Source organism: Phragmites australis, chromosome 2, assembly GCF_958298935.1.
Source record: "Phragmites australis chromosome 2, lpPhrAust1.1, whole genome shotgun sequence".
NCBI classification, from domain to species: domain Eukaryota; kingdom Viridiplantae; phylum Streptophyta; class Magnoliopsida; order Poales; family Poaceae; genus Phragmites; species Phragmites australis.
Genome location: NC_084922.1, coordinates 21664539 through 21685815, shown reverse-complemented (window position 1 = coordinate 21685815; position 21277 = coordinate 21664539). Strand labels below are relative to the sequence as shown.

At 50.3% G+C, this 21277-nt stretch overlaps 2 protein-coding genes and 1 long non-coding RNA gene across 3 annotated transcripts; all 3 read left to right on the top strand.

Moving 5' to 3' along the window:
* The first annotated feature begins 5297 nt into the window (after nucleotides 1–5297).
* On the top strand, nucleotides 5298–17216 carry LOC133903634 (uncharacterized). The gene is made up of 5 exons (XM_062345067.1): nucleotides 5298–5321; nucleotides 9811–9883; nucleotides 15674–15738; nucleotides 16521–16602; nucleotides 16678–17216. Exons 1-5 carry the CDS (start codon nucleotides 5298–5300, stop codon nucleotides 17214–17216), a joined length of 783 nt encoding a protein of 260 aa, XP_062201051.1.
* A 247-nt stretch (nucleotides 17217–17463) lies between these two features.
* LOC133903625 (uncharacterized) lies at nucleotides 17464–18927 on the top strand. Its single transcript, XM_062345055.1, has 5 exons — nucleotides 17464–17611; nucleotides 17713–18020; nucleotides 18125–18197; nucleotides 18296–18786; nucleotides 18907–18927. Exons 1-5 carry the CDS (start codon nucleotides 17464–17466, stop codon nucleotides 18925–18927), a joined length of 1041 nt encoding a protein of 346 aa, XP_062201039.1.
* A 1268-nt stretch (nucleotides 18928–20195) lies between these two features.
* Nucleotides 20196–21062, top strand: LOC133909932 (uncharacterized). Its single transcript, XR_009908464.1, has 3 exons — nucleotides 20196–20613; nucleotides 20699–20801; nucleotides 20881–21062. It is a non-coding gene; the product is annotated as an uncharacterized LOC133909932 (long non-coding RNA).
* Nucleotides 21063–21277: the final 215 nt, after the last annotated feature.

Here is a 21277-nt window from a genome sequence, read left to right as displayed (position 1 = left end):
GCTGGGTCGTCCTTCCAGTGCGTTGTGCACATTACCCTTGATTCGTAGGTTGGCCGCAACGTCGAGGCTTACATCGACGATCTCGTGGTCAAATCCCGAGACCGCGCCACCTTGCTTGAAGATCTGGCCGAGACCTTCAACAGTCTCTGCACTACCCGCTTGAAGCTCAACCCCGAGAAGTGTGTTTTCAGGGTACCTACGGGCAAGCTCCTCGGTTTTTTGGTCTCTAGCCGAGGAATCGAGGCCAACCCAGAGAAGATCTAGGCCATCGAGCAGATGCGACCCCTGGCTCGACTCAAGAAAGTTCAGTGCCTTGCCGGCTGCATGGCGGCCCTCGGGTGCTTCATCTCCAAGCTCGGGGAGCGATGACTCCCCCTCTTCAAACTCCTGAAGAAGACCGGTCATTTTGATTGGACACCGGAGGCCGAGCAGGCCTTCCGTGACTTGAAGAAATATCTCACCTCGTCGCCCGTACTGGTGGCCCCCTCCGAGGGCGAACCTCTACTGCTCTATATCTCGGCCACTCCTCTGGTCGTGATCATGGTACTGGTGGTGGAGCGTGATGAGTGCTCGGGGCAAGGTGCTGGGTCCCAGCTCCCGGCTGCCCCTAGGCAGTCTCCAGTTCTCGTGGCTCCTCCCGAGCAGGGAGTCGAGCCCGAGCACTTGGCTCCTCCCGAGCAGGGAGTCGAGCCTGAGCACTTGGCTCCTCCCGCCCAGGGACTCGAGCCCGAGCACTCGGCCAGCCCCGACCACACTGCTGAGTTTGCGGGTTGTTATAAGCCCTCGGGTGAAACCATAGTCCGGGCCCGCCGTGTATAGTGACTGGTGTACTTCGTCAGTGAAGTCCCCGGGATGCCAAGACAAGATATCCCAAGCCCAGAAGCTGCTCTATACCATGCTTGTCGCTTCCCGGAAGCTGCGCCACTACTTCCAGGCGCACAAGGTCTCAGTGGTTACTACGTATCTGCTGGGGCCGATCCTCCGGAACCGAGAAGGCACTAGGCGCATCGTCAAGTGGGCGGTGGAGCTGGCGGAGTTTGATCTGCACTTTGTCAGCTGCCAGGCGATCAAAAGCCAGGCGCTTTCTAACTTTGTGGCAGAATGGACACCCGTCCCCGAGATCGACCAAGAAGAGATTTCCGCATATCCCGGGCACGATATGCCCAGGTACTGGGTTATGCACTTTGACGGTTCCCTCACGCTGAAAGGCGCGGGGGTCGGAGTGGTTCTCACCTCCCCAACGGGTGAAGAACTCCGGTACGTCGTGCAGCTGCAGTTCCGAGCAACCAATAACATGGCGGAATATGAGGGCCTCATCACCGGCCTCCGGGCCGCGGTGGGCCTCGGGATTCGTCGCCTCCTGGTCAAGGGAGACTCCCAGCTAGTGGTCAACCAGGTGTCGAAAGAGTACTAGTGCACGAATCCTCAAATGGCGGCATACGTGGCGGAAGTCAGGAGGCTGGAGAGGCACTTTGATGGCCTGGAGCTGCGGTATATATCTCGCCGCGACAACGCTCTGACCGATGACCTTTCTTGCCTGGCTTCTTCCCATGCGCGCGTCCCTGCCGGAGTCTTTGAAGAAAGGCTCACACGACGTTCCGTCCTGCCTGCCGACTAGGATGAAAGGGAACCCTCAAGCCTAGTTGAGGGGACCCAGGCGGCACCCTCAGTGGGGAGCCCTGTCAGGGTGCCGCCGCCCGGTGAGTGCGCTGCGCTTGCTGACGGTTCTCAAGATGCCTTGTGGATGGACGAGATCCGAGGGTACTTGAAAGAAAAGTTCCTTCCCGGGGATGATGCCTCTGCCGAGAGGATTGCACGGCAGTCCAAACACTATGCCATAGTAGACGGGGGTCTCTACCGGTGCGGCACGGATGGTGTCCTCCTGAAATGCATCACCTGGGCAGAAGGCGGTGAGCTTCTCACTGAGATCCACGAGGGCGAGTACGGTGGCCATGCATCGTTCCGCACGCTGGTCGGGAAGGCCTTCCGGTAAGGTTTCTACTGGCCTACAACTCTCCAGGATGCTTCCGAGTTGGTTCGGCGCTGCAGGGCGTGCCAGTTCCACGCAAAGCAAATTCACCAGCCAGCTCAGGCTCTTCACACCATCCCCCTGTCATGGCCCTTTGCGGTCTGGGGGCTGGACATCCTGGGTCCATTCCCTCGAGCAATCGGGGGCTATGAGTACCTCTACGTCGCCATCGACAAGTTCACCAAGTGGCCGGAGGCGGTTCCAGTCATCAAGGTTACCAAGAACACGGCGCTTCAGTTCATCCGCGGTATCACAAGTTGCTTCGGCGCCCCGAACAGGATCATCACCCGACAATGGCACTCAGTTCACAAGTGCCATGTTCAGGGACTACTGTGAGGACCTCGGCATCAAGCTCTACTTTACCTCCGTCGCTCATCCTCGGAGCAATGGGCAGGTCGAGCATGCCAATGCTGAGATACTAAAGGGGCTCAAAACCCGGACCTACGACATGCTCGCAAAGCACGGGAAAGGGTGGATCGACGAGCTACCTGCTGTGCTATGGGCCAATCGGACCATGCCAAGCCGCACCACCAGGGAGACGCCATTCTTCCTCGTATACGGTGTTGAGGCGGTCCTCCCCTCCAAGCTCACTCTTGGCTCCCCTCGGGTGCATGCCTATTCCGAAGGCGAACAGGAACAGCGAAGGCGCGACGTCGTCGACTACTTGGAAGAGTGCCAGTGGCGTGCCGTCGTCCGAGCAGCTCGATACCAGCAAAGCCTGTGGCGCTATCATCAGCGCCACATCCGGGCCCAGTCACTCGAGGTTGGGGATCTAGTTCTCCGATGCGTCCAATCGTGCGAAGGAAGGAATAAACTGTCCCCTATGTGGGAAGGCCCCTTTACCGTGATTGGTGTCCCGCGAGAAGGCTCTTTTTGGCTGGCTATGGAGGATGGGCAGCCACTCCAAAACGCATGGAATATCGAGCATCTGCGCAAGTTCTATCCATAGGTGGCATGTTTGTGCTCGGGCCAACCAGGCCGGGGGCTACCACTATCCATGTAAGTTACCCAATCTTGTACAAAATTGTTAATATATATTATCATTGTCCAGTTCTTATTTCAAATTTTATTTTCTCTCTGGAATTCATATGTTTAATTTGTCTGGTGAGATGCTCGACTGTGCGAGAAAAACATGCTCTCTCATTTTTCCCGTTGATAAAAGAATCCCGATCGGTATGCGCGCAGGCAGTTGCCGCTGACCTAAGTCTGTTGTGGTAGGCTGTGGTGTTCGGTGTCATGGCAGTACCCCAAGCATCACCGAGCTTCTGGGGTTCTCGGGTAATCCTACCGCTTGAGCAAAGAGTGGTCAGGAGTCTAGACCCCAGGGGCGGGCTGTCGGTGCTCGGTCTGGTCAGTCCTTCCCGGGCGCCATCGAACCATAGGACCTCTGCGTTATGCCTCTGTCTGTATACTTCGCCGGTCCGGGTATTCGAGAGGTCTCGGGTAAAAAATGAGAGCAGTCTATAATGAGTACCGCACTAACAGAGCGCACCAAACAAAGAATCTTTTCCTATTTCTCAAAGCTTACAGATCGACAACCGAGAATAAAAGCAGCTCGACTGCGAGGGCCTCAGTGCCCAGGCCGCTGCTCAAGCCTAGGGGGTCCTCGGGTAGTCCTACCGCTCGGGCACGAGTGGTCGGGACCACCTGGCCCCTGGCTCTCCCTCATGCTTTCCAGTGCTCGGGCGCTCCGACCGAAGGAACCAAGTTCCTAGGCACCCCGAGCTTGGAGCGCATACCCCTCCCGGATCGGTCGGCCGAAAGGCTGACAACTGTCCGATGAGTGGCTAAAGACATATGAATTTACATTCTTACATCCTCAGCAATCTATTGTTCCCGAGCTATCCTCGGGACCCTCGCATTATAATTTGTTCGGCGAGATTGTCTCCTCGCGCACAAAACCCTGCCCATGTGTTCATTTTTTTCGGAACAATAGAACAGACAGTGAAAGGTGTACCGTACAAACGGCAATGTCTGACCGAAATCCTTCATGGTGGTTGTGGTGTTCGGCCCGCTTGGCAGTACCCCGGGCACTACCGAGCCTCTTGGGTTCTCGGGTAATCCTACCGCTTGAGCAAAGAGCGGTCGGGAGCCTAGACCCTGGGGGCGGGCTGTTGGTGCTCGGTCCCGTCCGTCCTAGCCCGGGCACCACCAAACCGTGGGGACTCTTGGTCGCATTTGTGCCCGCACGTGTCTCCGGTCTGCTTGTTTGAGTGGTCGCAAAGTGGAAAAGCGTTCACTGGTCATGGCGTGCTCCGTGCTGGATCGACCTATCTCCCGAGCAAGGAAGTTCGTGCCTTTATCTCTTGACTTAGCCGCTGCGGACTCGCGAGGGCTCGGGGGCTGAACGCGCGGAGAGGCCTCACTACTCGGATGATGAGTGGTCGGGGTGACTTCGTTCTCGGGGGAGGAAAGGTCGGGCTCGGTCCGGCTAAGTACTCCTCGGGACATCAAGTGAAAAGAGAAAAGACTTCATCAAGCATCAAGACAACATTGAAGTTGCGATCCCAAGGAAAGGCTTCCATTATATTCAAAAAAGGAGAGCTATTCAGAGGGATCACTCCCATATTTACAACAAGTCAAAAGAAAACAAAAGACAAAAGCCTAATCTAGGTCGGCGGGCTCTGGAGGCGGCGAGGAGTCTTCGCTGCTGCTGCCACTGCTCGGTACTGGCGGCGGCTCTCGTGTGAAGCAAGCTGCCACCTCGGCGGTGACGCCCTGGACTGCCTCCCGGGCGACCCCTTCCTCAGCCTCGACCACCCCCTGCCGGGCTGGCTCCAGCGAGAAGTTGGGGTCCCGGCTCCGGTAACAGGCCAGGACGTGCTCGGTCACCGCTTGGGCCAGAGCACGCCCTTCCCGGGAGGCTAACTCCTGCACGGCCCGGGGAAGAGCCTTCAATCACCGGCTGATCTCCTCGAAGCCAAGGGCGATGTGGTCGATGGTCTCTTGATCTACCCCCTTCTCGCCCACGTTGACTTGCCCGAGCCTGGCCACCCTCACGGACCTTCGTGCTTGCCGAAGGATGTCTCGCATCATCAGCTTGACGTTGGCCCGCTCGGCGATGATGATCTCGAACTCGTCCTTCGTGATCTGCAGCCGCTCCTCGAGGCTAATCTCCTCGGCCGCGCTGGTTGGGACGCCGCTGGTCACTGGGGCTTTGCCCCGCTTCACCTGCTCAGCGAGGGCACTAAGGGCCTGCTCCCGGGAAGCCAACTTGGCTTCCCACTTGGCGGCCTGCTCCTCACGAGCAGTTACGGCCGCCGACGCCATGGCAGCCTCCTCCTCGCGCAGGGTAAGCTACTCCTTCGGGGCATCCTGAGCTGTCGCCGTGATCTCGAGGTCAGTCTCGCAGACCGCCACCTCCTCCTCCCGATGGAGGACTTCGGCGCAACTCCGCTCGAGCTCGTCGTTCCGGCGGGCTAAGTCCGCCCGGGAGGCCTCCACAGCCTTCTCGTGCGGCACGATGGCCTCCTCCCGAGCGCGCACTAGCCGCTCCCTGGCGAGCAGCTCCGCGGCCCGCCGCCGCGATATCTCCCCCAAGCGGGTGGCTTCCTCCTGCGCGGCGATAGCCTCCTCGCGCACCTCCTCCAGGGCCTCTTGCTCCTCGGCCACCACACGCCTCTCCCTCTCATGGGCGGTGCGAGCCGAGGCAACGCGGGCCTCCAAAAGTCGACCGACCTCCTCCAAACGCCCCCTCTCCTCTATGAGGGCAGCGCGGTCTGCCTCGAGCTGTGCCCACTCCCCTGCCACGGCCGCATCCAGCTGCTCGATCACCTCCCGGGCGCTTCCTAGCACGTCCAGGAGGGGTTCTGCAGCCTGGTCAGACGGCGGTCGGGCGCTGGGTCCCCTGCGAGCCCTCTCTGCAGAGGCGCTCGGGGTCCCCGATTGCTGCCACGTCGGCGCCGCCCTCGAAGTGCTCAGGGCACGACGGCGCCTGCAGCTACGGCTTGGCAGGCACGTTTGGCTCAGGCGCGCTCGGCTCAGGGGCGGGAGCCGGCCTTGGCGCTTCCGGTCGCCTTTGGTCTCCGGCGGTGTCTTTGGGCGGCCTGAAAGCAAACGCAGGTTAGTCCCCTAACTTACCCCAGGCGAAACACGCTCGTGAAAAAGAAAACTTACACTGACTTTGGTCCGCGGTATTGCCATCGCGACTCTGAGATCTTGAACTCCGGGCCCTGCGGCCTCTGCCCAAAGTTTGCCCGTCTCCGGCAGCGGGCCGGCTTGGGCACTCGCTGTAACTCGCTCCCGCGCCGGCCTTGGTCTCCTGGCTCCTGCGCCCTGGACCTCGCCTCCGCCATGGAGCCTATCTCCGGTGGCGGGCCGGCTTGGGCACTCGCTGTATACGCGCTCCCGCGCCAGCCTTGGTCTCTGGGCTCCCGCACCCCAGCCTCCCTCCTTCGCACCGCCCATCGACGGCCGCTGTCGTGGAGGTGACTGTGATGACGAGGACAACAGCTGAGGCACGAACGTCCGGGGGCGCTTTCCCTTGTCCCCTGGGCCGCCGCTCCGCTACCAGTGGCGCCTCTTCCGCCGGCCTGATGGCTGCTGCCTGCGGCAGCCCCACGGCTGGCCTGCAGCCTGCCGCCTGCGGCACCCCTGCCGCCAGTCTACGTCCGGCTGCCCGCGGCCTCCCTGCCGCTCGCCTGCGGCCTGCCACTTGCGACGTGCCCACCGCCGGTCCTCGGCGCGCCGCCGGTTTCCTCGTCTACCCCGGGGATCTAGATAGTCCCGGGGTTCCGGCGCCCCGGCCGGTCGACCAAACCCTAGGCGTCAAACTCGGGTAGCGTCACTTGCAGCGCCACCTGGCCCGGGTCGGCGCAGAGCGCCAGCTGCTCCCGGGGAAGCACCGCCCGGGTCAGGTCTTCCACGCCAGTCACCACCCACAGCAGGCCCGCCAACACCGCCTCATCCAGGTCCCCGTCCTCGCCGATCCGGGTCCTGGTGATGTCCTGGGAGCCCGTGTACATCCAGCTGGGGCGAACCCGCTCCCGCAGGGGCGCCAGGTGGCGGCGCAGGTAGTCCGCCACCACCATCACCAACGTCAGACCCGCCTGGCGTAGGTAATCGATGCGGTCCAGGACTGGCCGCATCCGCTCGTCCTCCGCCGGCGCTGCCTCCCAGCTTGACCTCTAGGGCTCCGCCACCACCTCCGGCAACGTGAGGCGGTCATGGGGGCTGACGTCGATGTAGACCCAGTTGCGCCGCCAGTCATCCCACTTGCTCCGCAGCACCTGGGGGATGTACAGCTCCGCCAAGCCGTCCCACAGCCGAAAGTTGCAGCAGCCGGTGACGTCCGCGGTGGAGGAGCCCCTCTTCTTCCCGGTAGGCCGCAACACGAAGAAGTGGCAGAATAGTGCCACCGACGGCGGCACTCTGACGAACATCTCGCAGTTCGGGCTGAGGTGCGCCAGTTGGATGCTGAACGTGTCCAAGACTTGGAGGAAGAACGTCAAGAATGGCGGCACCAGCCCGGCCGCCACGAAGGAGAGGAAGACGACGATGCGCTCTGGCAGGTCCGTGACGGGCGGGAAGCTCACCGGCCTCACCACCGAGGCCTCCTGCTGGCCTTCGGGCACCATCAACTTGCGGACCTTGTCCACCCCCTCTTTGTTGATAATCCCCGACTCTGGCAGTATGCTGTCGGATCCCTTGTCACGGCGGCTGCCTCCTGCCCTCGGCATTGTGTTAGGGTGGGGAGTGTGCTGGAATGGTGGGGGGGAAGAGAGTGCGCTGTTGGCCTAAGGGAGGGCGAAAGCTCTGGAGCGCAAGGAAGAAGAAGGCAAGAAGGCTTGATCGCGAAAATGGTGTAAAGGGGCAACGGTTTGCTCCCCTCCTCCTTTTATACCCTAGGGATTTCAAACGACACCTGCTGCGGCGTGCTCGGCGAGACGAACTTCCTCCGCCGGCGTGAGCACCAGGCGAATCTCCCTCAGTCTGCACTGTTGTCAGTAGTCTTCAGGCGCATTACCCTCGATCTGCGCGGTTGCCACGCGCACCGCCTGCCTTGTTATCACGCGTCGCCTGCCTCGTTATCACGCGCCTCGGGAGTCAGCTGGATGCGCGTCCGTTCGGCTCCCCGCAGGGCCGTACCAGAAGCCTAGGCCAGAGAGGCCATCGCCTAAAAACATGCCATGTGGCATCGGTGCTGGGATTGGCCTCGATGAAGACGAGGGCCCCATCCACAGTCTCTGGGCCGTTGCCTACCAATGGGCCGGGGGCCTGCTGTCGGTGAATCAGGAACCAGGGGTTCCCGAGTCCCGAGGCCAGGCCAGCAATTTGCCACGTGGCGTCCTCCCGCGGGGATCATCTCTGCGAGGTACGCGAAGACTAAGTCCCGGGAGGGGGTGCTCGGCGCCATGAACAGTGGTCCCCGAGTACCCGAGTTCCCCGATGATCTGTGAAGACCAAGTGCCGGGAAGAAAGTGCTTGGGGCCATGAACAATGGCCCCCGAGCACACAAGTTCCCCGACGACCAGAAAAGCTGAGTACCGGGAAGAGCGTGCTCGGGGCTGCGAACAGCGGCCTCCCGAGCACCCGAGTACCCTGAGGACCCAAGGGAGTTAGTTCCGGGAGAGAGTGCTCGGGGCCGTGAACAGCGGCCCTCGAGCACTCGGTTCCCCGAGGATCTGAACAGTCAATTCCGAGAGAGAGTGCTCGGGGCCGTGAACAGTGGCCCCCGAGCACTCGGTTCTCCGAGGACCAAGAAAGGGCATATCCGGGAGAGAGTGCTCGGGGATGTGAACAGTGATCCCCGAGCACTCGGTTCCCCGACGGCCTAAGAAGTCCTTCGTCGGTGGCCCCCACAGAGGTCCAGCGGTGAGGTGTCAACCAGTGAAAGGCCCGATGCCGCATTTAAGAGGGCGTGTGGCCTGTCGCTTCCAACTGCTCCTGCCACGCTCGGCGTCAGTCCCTGCCACATTCTGGCAGGAGGGCGTAAGGACATTTAATGCACGGGTCCCATCCCACGTCATCCGGCGCGCCTCGGGATAACATTGCGAGGCCCAAGGCGCCCCGCCTGCCGCCCTGCTGTGTCAGGCGTACAAGACCGGACGGGCACGCCGGGCTGCTCGGTGGCTGCCCGGTAGGCCCTCTTTGTGGTGCCCGTTGCAGAACGCCATCATGACGATCGGACCGAGCGGAGGCGCGTTTTCAACCCCCGTCACTTCGCGTAGCAGCCCATGATGGTTGCTTTTCCATTTATGGTGCTTTGGAACTCGTGCCCTCCCTTTCGGGGCACGCTACCACCGGCGAGTATTTAAGAGGAGCCGGTGGACTCGGAAAGGCTCTCCCCAGATTCGAACACTCAGAGCCAAGGAACAAGACAGAGGTTCAGTACAAGCACAGCAGCTGAGATCACCGAAGAACAAGGAGCTCGAAGCTCTAGGATAGACAAACATTCTCGTAACCAGCAATATCCCTGAGAGACATTCTCAGCGCATTTATAGCATCCACACAGGAGTAGAGTATTACGCTCAGTACGGTCCGAACCTATCTAAAAACCTCCAGTGTATTTACTATATTCTGCATCCGATCATTCCATTCCACCTGCCATCGCATTTACGTCCATTTATTTCTCCCGCAAAATAGATTCAGAATCATCTCCAGCCGAATCTCAAAGGAGGTCCCTCCGGATCTCTGCTTTAGTAGTTTACCCTCCGACAGTCTCCATCCTCAGGCCATCCAAGACCGTGAGCATCCCCTTCCCTTTGCTTCTTCTGCCTGTTTTCTTAGGTTTAATGTCGATTTGCTTGTGTGTGATCGATTTGGTTGTCTGGCTTGCTCAGATTTGGTTGGCGCAGGGGACACTAGAGTTGCTGCTCGTCAGAGCCAAGGGCCTCGAGAACACCGATTACCTGAGTAAGCTTTGGTTCTCTCTTTTTTCCCTTCAAAATCTGATGTCCTTTTCCATAATGGATTGACTCGGTCGCAAATAACCTGTGGATCCTCCAAGTTGGGAAATTCTGGAATGTTTTTGAATATGGGGGCATCAATTCTGACTGACGAATTTCGTGGCTGCTAACCATGCATGCAGGCCTCGATGCTGGCCGTATGGCGCAGGTTGTGGCGTTGATGCAGATTTCTTCCTATTTATTCTCTATCCACCTGCAAGTTAACTAGCTAACCGTGTTGCGCCTTGGGAAAGTTCAGTTTCTTACTCTGTTCCTTATTGTTTTGGTAGAACTTATGAGAAAAATTGATTATTATTTTGTCATGTAGATAGAAAAGACCAATGTCTTCTTTCATCTCTTCTTTCATTTTTCTCACATTAACAAGATTTCCATGACAGACTATGACTGCAAGTTTTTGCAAACAAGCTAAGATTGTTACCCTCCTCTGTTTGTATTCCTGTTTGCTTATGAGAATTATTTTTGCTTTCAACCTCATCATATTCAAAGAAGTGTGCCTAACACCTAACAAGTCTGTTTTTGAAACATATACAGTTCTTTTGAATATTTTTCCTTTCATTTTTACTACTCGTTTGGATATTAGCCAGTTCTGTATCGTAGTATTTAATTGACTGATGTGTGCTAATATGATATGGCTTCTTTTTCTTGTGGTGGATCCATCAAATCTTAGAGCTTAGTGATCTGTATCTTCTAAAATTTGTACTTACCAATCCATCTTATATTTTCACACAGGAAAATACATAATACAATGCAAACTCAGTTGATCAAACAATGAATTTCAAGATGCTCTGAGGAACAAAACTTTGATGTTTCAGATGCCATGGATGGCGAGGACACTCAGTGCATGTTGGCTGGTGTTGGCTTTGTGCATAAGTGATTTTGTTCTAATTTTTTTAGCTCTTCATTCTATAAATGCTAATATATTATGTAAATGTAGCTTACTAAGTATATTCGTTATATTTGATGTGTATGCTGGTTTACTATGGGGTAACAATAATAAAATGTATGACGAAAAAACAAGTTATTGATTGGGCTTGTGTACTTAGATGGGCCATGGAAATGTGGGCTTTGGATTGGGTTGGATTAAAAGTGTATTGTGAAAATTCAATGTTCGGCTTGCAAAATGGGCTAGGCCCAACTAAAATTGGGCCTACAAAATAGGTTAGCCCATTTATAATTGGGTTGCTACTTGGGTCTTCATATAATGGATTGGCTAATAAAATGGGCTTCGCATAGATTATGACAAAAAAAAAATTATGGGTCTCATATACATTATGATGAAAGAATTCGTCACAGATACAACCATGTTAGATTCCATGTCACTTCTTACATCGGCTGATTAGGTTTCTTATGACGATCGTAGGTTGATTTGGCGACGTCACAAAAATTATGACAAAGATTTTGTCACTAATTCTGTGACAATTTTGTTTCGTTTCATCACAGAAGACTATCAGTGATGTATTATCAATGACAATTGGGTTTTCGTCACGCGAGTGTCATAGATTTTATGGTATGACAATATTTTTCCTTAATCGTGATGAAATTTGATTGTCACAATTTAACAGATTTCTTGTAGTGTGCACGCCGCTGCATCTGACGGCAAGAGTGCAGTCGTGTTGAATCGAATCCCCGCTTAAGTCCATTATCGTCTTCGTCTTCTCCTCCTATTGCTCCACTGTTCCAATCCAAGCCCACACAACCCATTGTAGATGCGAATTTGAGCTCAGTCTTCATCTACAACGCTACTATGCTCTGCTACCTACGACCGCCTATGCAGTCCACACCACCAGGGAACCCTTCGAATGGATTCCCCTCCACCGAGGGCACCCTCCTCCCTCGTTGGTTCCCCGCCGTTGAGTCATCCTCAACGGAATCCCCTTCCACCACCGCCATTGTGCGTTGTTGTGCATGCAAGCAGGTGTTGCCTGGTCAAGAGAGGCCACTAGCAGCAATGATTGCGGTGAGCCGACGAGGATGTTAGGGATGGAGGTGAGGAGGTTGCATCGGCGGAGGCGTGATGAAGCAACATTAGCGAGGACATTGGGATTTGAAACAATAGGAGAACGAAGAGTAGCATATCGACATGACCTCCAGTGTGAGGATGAAGACCGACTTCGCCTGCCCCTCCATACACTGCAAGGGAGGCATCAACGTCGCTATCCCTCCACCAAACCTCCCCATCTGCCTTAGGCATTGGCAGATGAAGGTCCCTACCGGGAGGGTGACGTAGGCGCATTGTGTGAACGACGGCGGGAAGGCATGACGTGGGCTACCGTGTGAAAGCGAGTGTGGATCTGGAAGTAATTAGGGCGGTTCGACGATGGTAGAAAGGGCTCGTGACGACACCTTGCTGCTATAGAGGGATTAGAACGAATCGAGAAGAGATTGGGATGGGAGGGGGAAGGGAGGGGAGGTGAGTTGGGGAAATGATGCGCGCACGAATCGTGGCCTACGAGTTAGTGTGGGCGGACGGATGGGGCACCATTTATGCGGCGGTTTTGCGGATGACAATTTTGCGGTAGCGGAGAGGGGCTTGAGTGGGGATTGAGAGCAGAACACATGTAGGCGGACAAAGACGTGGGCGGGCAGATGAAGATGCTGACGATACATGGATTAGAGATTTTTTAAGTAGGAGAGAAATTATATTGTATTCATGATTGGGAGGAAAATTTCAAAACAGATGCACAATTGTCCAAAAAAATTGCATACAAAAATTTGAATTTTGTGAAGAACAAGCATTGAAGTAGTACTAGTGAAGCCAATCGGGGAACTATTTCTCAAGGGAATGTCCCTCCGAAGCTCAGATGCTTTATTATACAAGATCTTTTTTCTACAAGCTGGTCATCAATCTGAATACTTATGTTAATTTTCTTTTATTAATTATTTTATATTTTCTCCAAATTATATGAAATGATAATGGTTATTGTCGACAATTTGTGAACTGCCGATCTCATGAATTTGTTGAAGAGGTTGGGGATGCTTCGAGTAGACGAATCACAGAAAAACACATGAGGTTTTTTTTACAGGTTTAGGCTTCCTTGAGGATAATAATCATGCGTCATGTTTATCTTATATTGATCCGAGCTTGTTATAAGGGGTATGCGGTTAGTCTAGATAGATCTAAATCTAGTCAATGACTTTCTTGCTCGACTTTAGGTGTCTTTTGGCTTGTCAAAAGGTTTAAGCAGACTTCTTTAACTTTTAATGGCCCTCGTCTTCTGCAAGGGCCCTAGGCTCCATATATATATAGGTGTGTTGTACGTCCTCTGAAGTCTTTCTTCTCGTTCTTAGGGATAAACTTCCCTATTTACGGGATACTCTGGAGACCTACAGATAGTTTTCTTTCATCCAGGGATCTCTTTCCTAGAGATAGAGATATACTCTGAGAATTACGGGAAACCCTGAGGTGCCCAGATATGGTAATTATCCAGTAATCATCATCAAGTCTCCTATCAGTACATGAAATGAGACTTCGACGGATCAAGTATATGGTCAGCAAAGATAAGCTTTTTATTTGATTGTGTCATCAAGTAAGACTCGGGTTCACAATTAGGGTCAAGCATCTAACCAAATTTTTTGATCTTCTACTCGAGATTCTGAACGCCTCTGAGTCCTCAAGAGAGTCATTGAGAAGGTGTTTCATCTGAGTAGGTTTTTCTTTTTGCCTCGTCCCCGGTAGGAAAAAAATACTTGTCACTGGTTGAGTTCAAAAGTTGGATCGTCGTAGTGGAGATTTCAAGTAGTGATAAGAATCTTTTCCCTGCCAGAGTATCATGATTACGTCAACAGCACAGGGAGCTGAGTTCCACAGGGTACTGTGCCAACTGCCCTACATGCACCAGACATTAAATGCGGCATGATGATAAAGCTGGAGACCGTGGCCTCGAGTCGTGTCATGGCACTAGTAGAAGCACCATTTTTGGGAGCCTTCGCTCTATTTTAAGGCAACAGGAGAGCCCACTTCAATGTTCATCCTATCATCATCATTTGCTTTCTGTCACACTCTTCGTTCTCCTTATATACTTTTATAAGTTACACATTATATTGTTTTCGGTTTCCAATGCTTAATACTTATTAACCCCCAACTGTCTACTCGGAAAGGATTTCGGGTAAGGTAGTTTTGTCACACTCTAATGCACATTCATACTCACATGCATTTCATAAGCATTGATGAGCATTTGGATGAATGTTGTGTATATTAGAATTGGTTTGAATTCAAATTGAATTAAAAAGAGGAAATCGTGTGAAATGATAAAAATATAATGAAACAGAGCTTTACATAGAGACTCAATTTTTCATCATATAAACTAGGCTTAGAAATGATTTTAGAGGAATATTAGTGAACATTCCCAAATTTTGAAAATTTATTCGTGGCCTTAAAACTTGCTAGAAGTCTTAAATATAGCCTTTCTTTGAAGAATTTTCGTTTGAAACCTACCTAAGCTATTGATGTGAATCCTTTTAAAATAGACTCACCATGAGTTGTAGGACATACGGAAAAAAGTTTCATGAATTTTGAAGTACGGCAACTCTAGCGTCAAAAAGAGAAAGAAGAGAGGGAAAAAAATAGAATCTGACAGGTACTGTTCATCAGTGATCGCGTAGCTCATTTTCCCCAGGATTTGGTTCTCTGATATGTGGGCCTGTGCCTTGCCTGGACCCACTTGGCAGCCACCACTGCCTTGTACCCTCCTCCATCCCCTGTATCAAACCCTCTCCCTCCCTTTATCCACTTAAGGCCTCGTTTGGAAGCCCGTGTATTGAAGTGGATCGAGCCCACATCCCAGCCTGCTTGGAGATTTTATACACATGTGGCTTAAACCCAGGGGGTGTAAAAAAATGTATTTGGTTGAGCTGTGGATCGGGACAGCCCACGCCGATCCACGCCGAACCGAGGGAAAAAGAAAAATCCCCATCGGCGTGTGGAACGGGACGGCTCGCGTCTGGCGCTGGCGGCTATGGCACCGGCTGCTCTCCTCCTCGATCTGGCGACTACGGCGCCCGCTACTCTCCTCCTCAATCCGGCGGCTGCATCTACTCGACTCCGGACTCTGGCAGCACCATTCCCTCCACCCCCCCCCCCCCGCGAACTTAGCCGGTGAGATCCTCTCTCCTCCCCAACTCTTCTCCTCCTCCCACATCTAGGTCTTTGCCTTCCAGGCTGCAGCTGTAGGGTTCTGGGACCTCAAGTCTCTCTCCTCCCCCACCCACACGGTGCTGCGCTCTGTAGGATGATAGCGCACGCCTTGAGGATTCCTTTAGCTTCATTTTCTTCGGGAGTGGCTCCAATTTGTTTTCAAGAATAATTACCTATTTACCTGACTTGGAGTGGTTCATACATGGATGTTAGCGTTCAGTTAGATGCTGGGAGTGGACACCATCTCAGTGTTGCCTCTAGTATTGAGTATTGACAGCAGGAAGTAGTGAAATCCTAGGTCCTGTAAGGTTGGTTGTAACCATCTGGTAACTCGAGAGTGCTGAAGAATATTTAACCATAGATTCAGGCATCCATTCTACCTCTTTTGATTAGCAACTACATTGCTTTTCCCATCGACACCATATGTATGTGTTACAGGGTTATCTGTGAATGCTAGTGTAAGAAAAGATACCAAAAATTAGCTTGTTTTGATGGTTCTCACTTAGCTTGTTTTGATTCCTCTACAGGATGATTGATTAATCACGCCCGCGATTTCAAGGGATTACTGATCGTGTTAATTTGATTTTGTTCTTCTTTTTTCAGGACTTGACGAGGAGGCTGTTGTGAGGAAACAACCTTGTGAGGCAAGAACAGTTGGTGAAGCAAAGGTGAGAATGAGATGATTGATTTTTGCCATTGAATTATCGCTTCCTGTTTTATTTGAATGGTTCAATATCACTTGCATAGTTTTTTGTTTTTACCATGACCAGTATCATTGTGTTAAGGCTTAGGAGTGCACTTTTTCCATGAGCAACCTTGATTTGGGTTAAATTGTAATTGATATTTATTTTGTAGAAAAATGGGTTCGAGAATAGATTGTCTAACTAGGAACAGGGAGGAGGACGATGATGAGATAATATTCTTTATTTTGCCTGCTTTGCATCTGTTGGGTACTAGTGGAGGGGGAGAGAAAAGACGAAGGCATACATCTAGGTTGCCTGGTAAGGAGCGTCTAAAGGAAATACTTGAGGGACATAAGAAGAATTGCCTTGTTGCATTCCGTATGGAACCCAATATCTTTAGAGCGATTGCAAACTTCCTTAGAACAAAGAATCTCTTACATGACACAAGAGGAGTTCGAGTGGAGGAGAAAGTAGGTTTCTTCCTGTTCATGTTGTCCCATAATGCAAGTTATGAGGACCTGCAATATGAATTTCAGCACAGCGAAGAAACCATCCACCGGCATATTAAGGCACTATTCAATATAATCCCAGCTCTTACCTATAGATTTTTGAAGCCTAATGCTCCAATCGAAACTCACTGGAAGATTAGCAGTGATCCACGATTCTTCCCTTACTTTGAGGTGAACATTTTCACACTCTTGTGTTAGATATTTTTCTATTTCTCCTAAATAATTCAGCTTAGTCATATGCATGTTTTGTTCTTTCAGAATTGCATTGGAGCTATTGATGGCACACACATTCCTATTACCATTTCTCAAGAAAAGGCTGCTCCTTATAGGAATAGAAAGGGTACATTGAGCCAAAATGTCATGCTAGCATGCGATTTTGACCTGAAATTCACTTTCATATCATGTGGTTGGGAAGGATCTGCCACAGATGCTAGGGTTCTTAGGTCTGCACTACTTGGAGGTTTTCATGTTCCTCAGGGAAAATTCTTTCTTGTTGATGGTGGCTATGCTAATACACCATCCTTCCTTGCACCCTATCGTGGTGTCCGATACCACTTGAAAGAGTTTGGTCGTGGTCACCAACGACCAAGAAACTACAAGGAGTTGTTCAATCATCGTCATGCCATATTGCGGAATCACATAGAGAGGGCAATTGGAGTTATGAAGAAACGCTTCCCTATCTTAAAAGTAGGAACACTGCATCCTATTAAGAACCAAGTGAAGATACCAGCGGCAGCAGCGGTGTTCCACAATCTTGTCCGAATGCACAATGGGGATGATGGGTGGCTCAATGACCAACCAAACAACATATCACCTGAAGAATTTGTTGATCTTCCCGGAGGAGACAATGAGTACAACAATGATGTCGTGTCACTTAGCAGTCAAATAAATAATAGAAATTCTGTTAGAGATATGATTGCCATGCAAATGTGGGGCGATTATAGTCATAACTAGTCATGATAGATGGATGTATTTCTATATTTGCACTTTTTTCATTTGTTTGGATGTTTAAATTTAAGTTTCAGATGCTATTTATAATTGTAATAAACAATCAGATATAATTTTGTTTTCAATGCATTCAATGAAATAGTACAACCATGTCATTTGGATGTTTAAATTTAAGTTTCAGATGCTATTTATAATTGTAATAAACAATCAGATATAATTTTATTTTCAATGCATTCAATGAAATAGTACAACCATGTCATTTGGAAGAGGTTCTCCAAGATTCAACATGATGCAAGCTGCAGTTATGCAAAAGAAGCTATCACCACGTAGTGGTAGCCAATATAAGAAGGGAGCATCACCAAAAGTGGCAACCATACAGAAGAAGGTGTCATCACCAAAAGGTATTTGCTTTTGTTGTTGCCTTTTGCTTGAAAGTCCTTTCATGTTTTTCATAAGTATTATTTGAATCATTCTGAATTTAGTGCAATATTATGTCCCGTAGACCGTTCTAGAGCATCTTGGAACATTGGACTCGAAAAAGGTTTGGTTGAGTTGCTTCATCAGCACAACAATGACTGCTACAGGGGTCAAAATGGATGGTCATCAGAAGCATGGAACATAATTGTTAGAATTTTCCATGAAAAGTTCCCTTATGTCTCATTTTCAAAGTCCCAAATTCAAGATAAAGAGAAGGAGCTCAAGAGAGAGTATAAGATGCTTAAGGAGGTCAGGAAACAAAGTGGGACACATTGGAATGAGCACAAGTGCATGATAGAAGCAGAACAACCCATTTGGGATAACATCATCATGGTAAAAATTTGATGTTTGCTGTTGATTTTTGCTTATTTAACTCATGGTATTAGAGCTTTTGACCTCTTTTGCTAATGAGCCATTGCATTTCTTATATGGAACAGTCCTTCCCTAAAGCTAAGAAGTTTCAGACTAAGCCTTTTCCTCTCTTTGATGCTTTGGGAGAGTTGTATGATGGTAACATAATAATGTTGAATCTTTAAATATTCTTACCCATAATGATGAAGCAAAGACATCGAGAATGACCCTTCTCTATTGTTAATTTTTTTGTGCAGGCCATACTGCTGAGGGAACCATGAATTTTACCTCTGTTGAGCCAACCCAACCTAGTATCACACAAGTCAATGATGATGAGGCACAAGACATGGAGAATGACCCGTCTCATGGTGTACATGATGAGGAGGAGGAGGAAGAGTTGATGCTACTGCATCAATCAGAATTCAGAAGTGCCTCTTCTTCCTCAAGAAGTCTACTCCAAGAGAGAGAGGATGCTGCCCCAAGAGAGAAAGGGGGAAAGGTTGGGCAAAAACGCAAGCAAACTGTAGATATGGTTGATATGATGGGGAAGTACCTGAAAGCTAAAACAAAGCAAGTAGAGGAGGAGGCTGCAGAACAAGCTAGGGCTAAAACTAAGGCACAAGAGGATGATTTTTCCATCAAAGCTTGCATTGCCATTGTGAACACAATGCAAGAACTATTACCCGATGAGAAGGCTGATGCTTTTGATGTTTTCAAGGATGCCCAAAATAGAGAGATATTCATGAATGTAGAAGCTACCTCACGCTTAATTTGGCTAAGAAAAAAAAAGTAAGTGGAAGGATTATTCCATGCTTTATGTCTTCTTCTAGTTACCTTCTTATCATTGATTACATTTCTTCCATAATAGGCTGCGCTTGCTTTTGCTTGAAATGGTTTGTGTTTATGGACTTCTGGAATTAAATAGGTAAAATTCTGTTATGCTACTATCATGTAGTAAATGCCATGCAATTCGGTTTGATGATTATGGTAGAAACTTTTGGCATCAAATTGTTTTGCTTCAGTTCTTCCATTTCTTGGTTGGCTTGGTTGATGTCAGGGTATATGAGAATATAACATATTATACAGTTATTTTGGTGCTAATGTATTATACAGTTATTTTGGTGGATTACCATACCAGAAAACATTCAAGTTTTTCATCCATGTCTAGACATTGTCCTGTGCAAAATGTTCTACTACAGAGATTTCCATGTGGGGGGGGGGGGGGAAACAAGTACTGGATATTTTATTTTTTCTCTTCCGTCATGTTTCATGATGAAAACTATTGTCTCCTAGTGGCTAGGCTATATGTGCACACAAACATTTTTGTTGCTCTGTCAAGTTCTTATTTTCTTAAATCTTATTGCATACCTAGTGGTGTCTAGCAGATTACTATTTTCTTAAATCTTATTGCATTTTTTCCATGAATCTTAGTGCATACATCAGAAAGTTATTTTATTGGTTTGCCACTTCTATGTTTCCACTACTGAACTCTCTACCTTTCAATTTCATATTGAAGTGTCCAACTGATTCTTTTCTGCAAGATGGTGAGGGAAGAAATTTTGGGTTCTCTTTCTCTACAAATGTTCTTCTACAAGAAGTGAGATTGGGAAGCATGGATTTGGATAATTTTCTTTAAATTGTACATGTGGATTTAGTTGTACTTAATGATGAATTTTTGTACGATCAAAAGCTACTTGCTTCAATTAATTTATGTCTCAGTGCACACTTTAATATTTTGGACTAATTTATTTCTTGGTTTTGATATTGTTTGTTTAATTTTTGTATTGTTTGTTTTGTAATATTTGTTCTGTTTATTAATGATATTGAAGACATGTAACAATATACAGATATTAATCCATGATATATGCTCTGTGTGAAATTTGATAAGTCAGTACATGTCATCAATGGTGTTGCATAGACTCGATTCCAAACCAATCCAAACTTATCCAATCACTGTCCAAATGATGCATAGGAACGTGAGAATTACAACCACCACCTAAGACAGGGATTGGGTGGGGGGAAGGGGATCACCCAATCGGATCTATTCTCACGTGGGTTCCATCCCTTTGGAGCCAAACGAAGCCTAAGTGGGAAACCGATCCCTCTCACTTCCCTTTCCAGCTCTCTGTTCTTGCTCTGCCCTCTTGCCATGGCAGGCATGGGTGCTAGATCCTTGACCCCAGCAGCCGCCCCACCCTTTGCATGCTACACGATGGCACTCCCCAGCCTCCAAGCTCTCCATCCATCCAAGTAGTTTGCACATATACGGTGGATCGCTTGAGATGGAAGCAAAATAAGACGCCTTCCGTGGCCATTCTCTCTGCTCTGTAGGTGCTGCAGCTAGCTGTTGCTTGGCAGCAGCAGCAGTTTCCCATCTCTACTCCTCTCTCATCAGACATGCTGAGCAGAAGGGCTGCTCCTCCTCTGTTACTCAAGTAGCAGCTACACGCCACAGCTCCTACGCTCAAGCCAGTGCGCAACCCGGGCTAGAGCCCTCCTTTCCCGGAACCGGCGCTGTAGCAGGGCTCCGCCGCCAAGGAAGCTCTCCGCCATTACTGCAAATCCGAGAAACCCGGTGAGCCCCTCGTCGATTCTGCCCACCTAAAGCTTCTACACGCTCAGGCACAGCTCCCTAACCCAGCCCATGCTCGTTTCCTCAGCGAACAAGGCTGCCATAGCCATTCTCCTCTGCGAACAGCACCGCCAGATGCCGCCGCCGCGTTCCTTCACCGTCGACGTTCCTTCACCGTCGACCATGCTCTGGTAGTCGCCATTGACTGCATGTGCCACAAATTGATTCCTTACATCGAGATGCAGCTCATGGTGTAGTTCTTGACCACAGGAGCGCCGCCGCTCGCCACCAGCAGACCGGTCAATGGTGAGGTCTCCTCCCTGTGCCGATTTTGGCCCGGGCCAAAGTGTTGACCAAGGTCCACATGGGACCAGGCCTATTGCCATTCCCTGTGGGCAGATCCAGCTGAGTAGCAAAGAGGTATTTGGAGTTTAGGATTTTCTGGGTGATTAGAAAAGCAAAAAAATATTTATTGCTCAACTGTTAATCAGCTGAAAGCTTAAATAATTCATAGTAAATTTAATATAGATCCAAAAATTGCGAAACAAGTTTTTCCAGCCTTGTGTAGTCATACTCTCTACTGCATGAAAATGTTGGTGCTCATGAGAATTGTAATTTAATTTCTGTATCAGTTTAGTTGTGTTCAATTTATCTTAATCATTATTAA

Bases quoted from the DNA above. Each gene is read 5' to 3' on its own strand.
- LOC133903634 (XM_062345067.1), top strand. From the start codon at position 5,298: ATGGCAGCCTCCTCCTCGCGCAGG. The intron at 15,739-16,520 runs GTGAGAATGAGA...TTGTTCTTTCAG, and splicing joins GAACAGTTGGTGAAGCAAAG to AATTGCATTGGAGCTATTGA. The intron at 16,603-16,677 runs GTACATTGAGCC...GTGGTTGGGAAG, and splicing joins TCCTTATAGGAATAGAAAGG to GATCTGCCACAGATGCTAGG.
- LOC133903625 (XM_062345055.1), top strand. From the start codon at position 17,464: ATGTCATTTGGAAGAGGTTCTCCAAGATTCAACATGATGCAAGCTGCA. The intron at 18,021-18,124 runs GTAAAAATTTGA...TATATGGAACAG, and splicing joins TTTGGGATAACATCATCATG to TCCTTCCCTAAAGCTAAGAA. The intron at 18,787-18,906 runs GTAGAAGCTACC...CTTCCATAATAG, and splicing joins ATAGAGAGATATTCATGAAT to GCTGCGCTTGCTTTTGCTTG.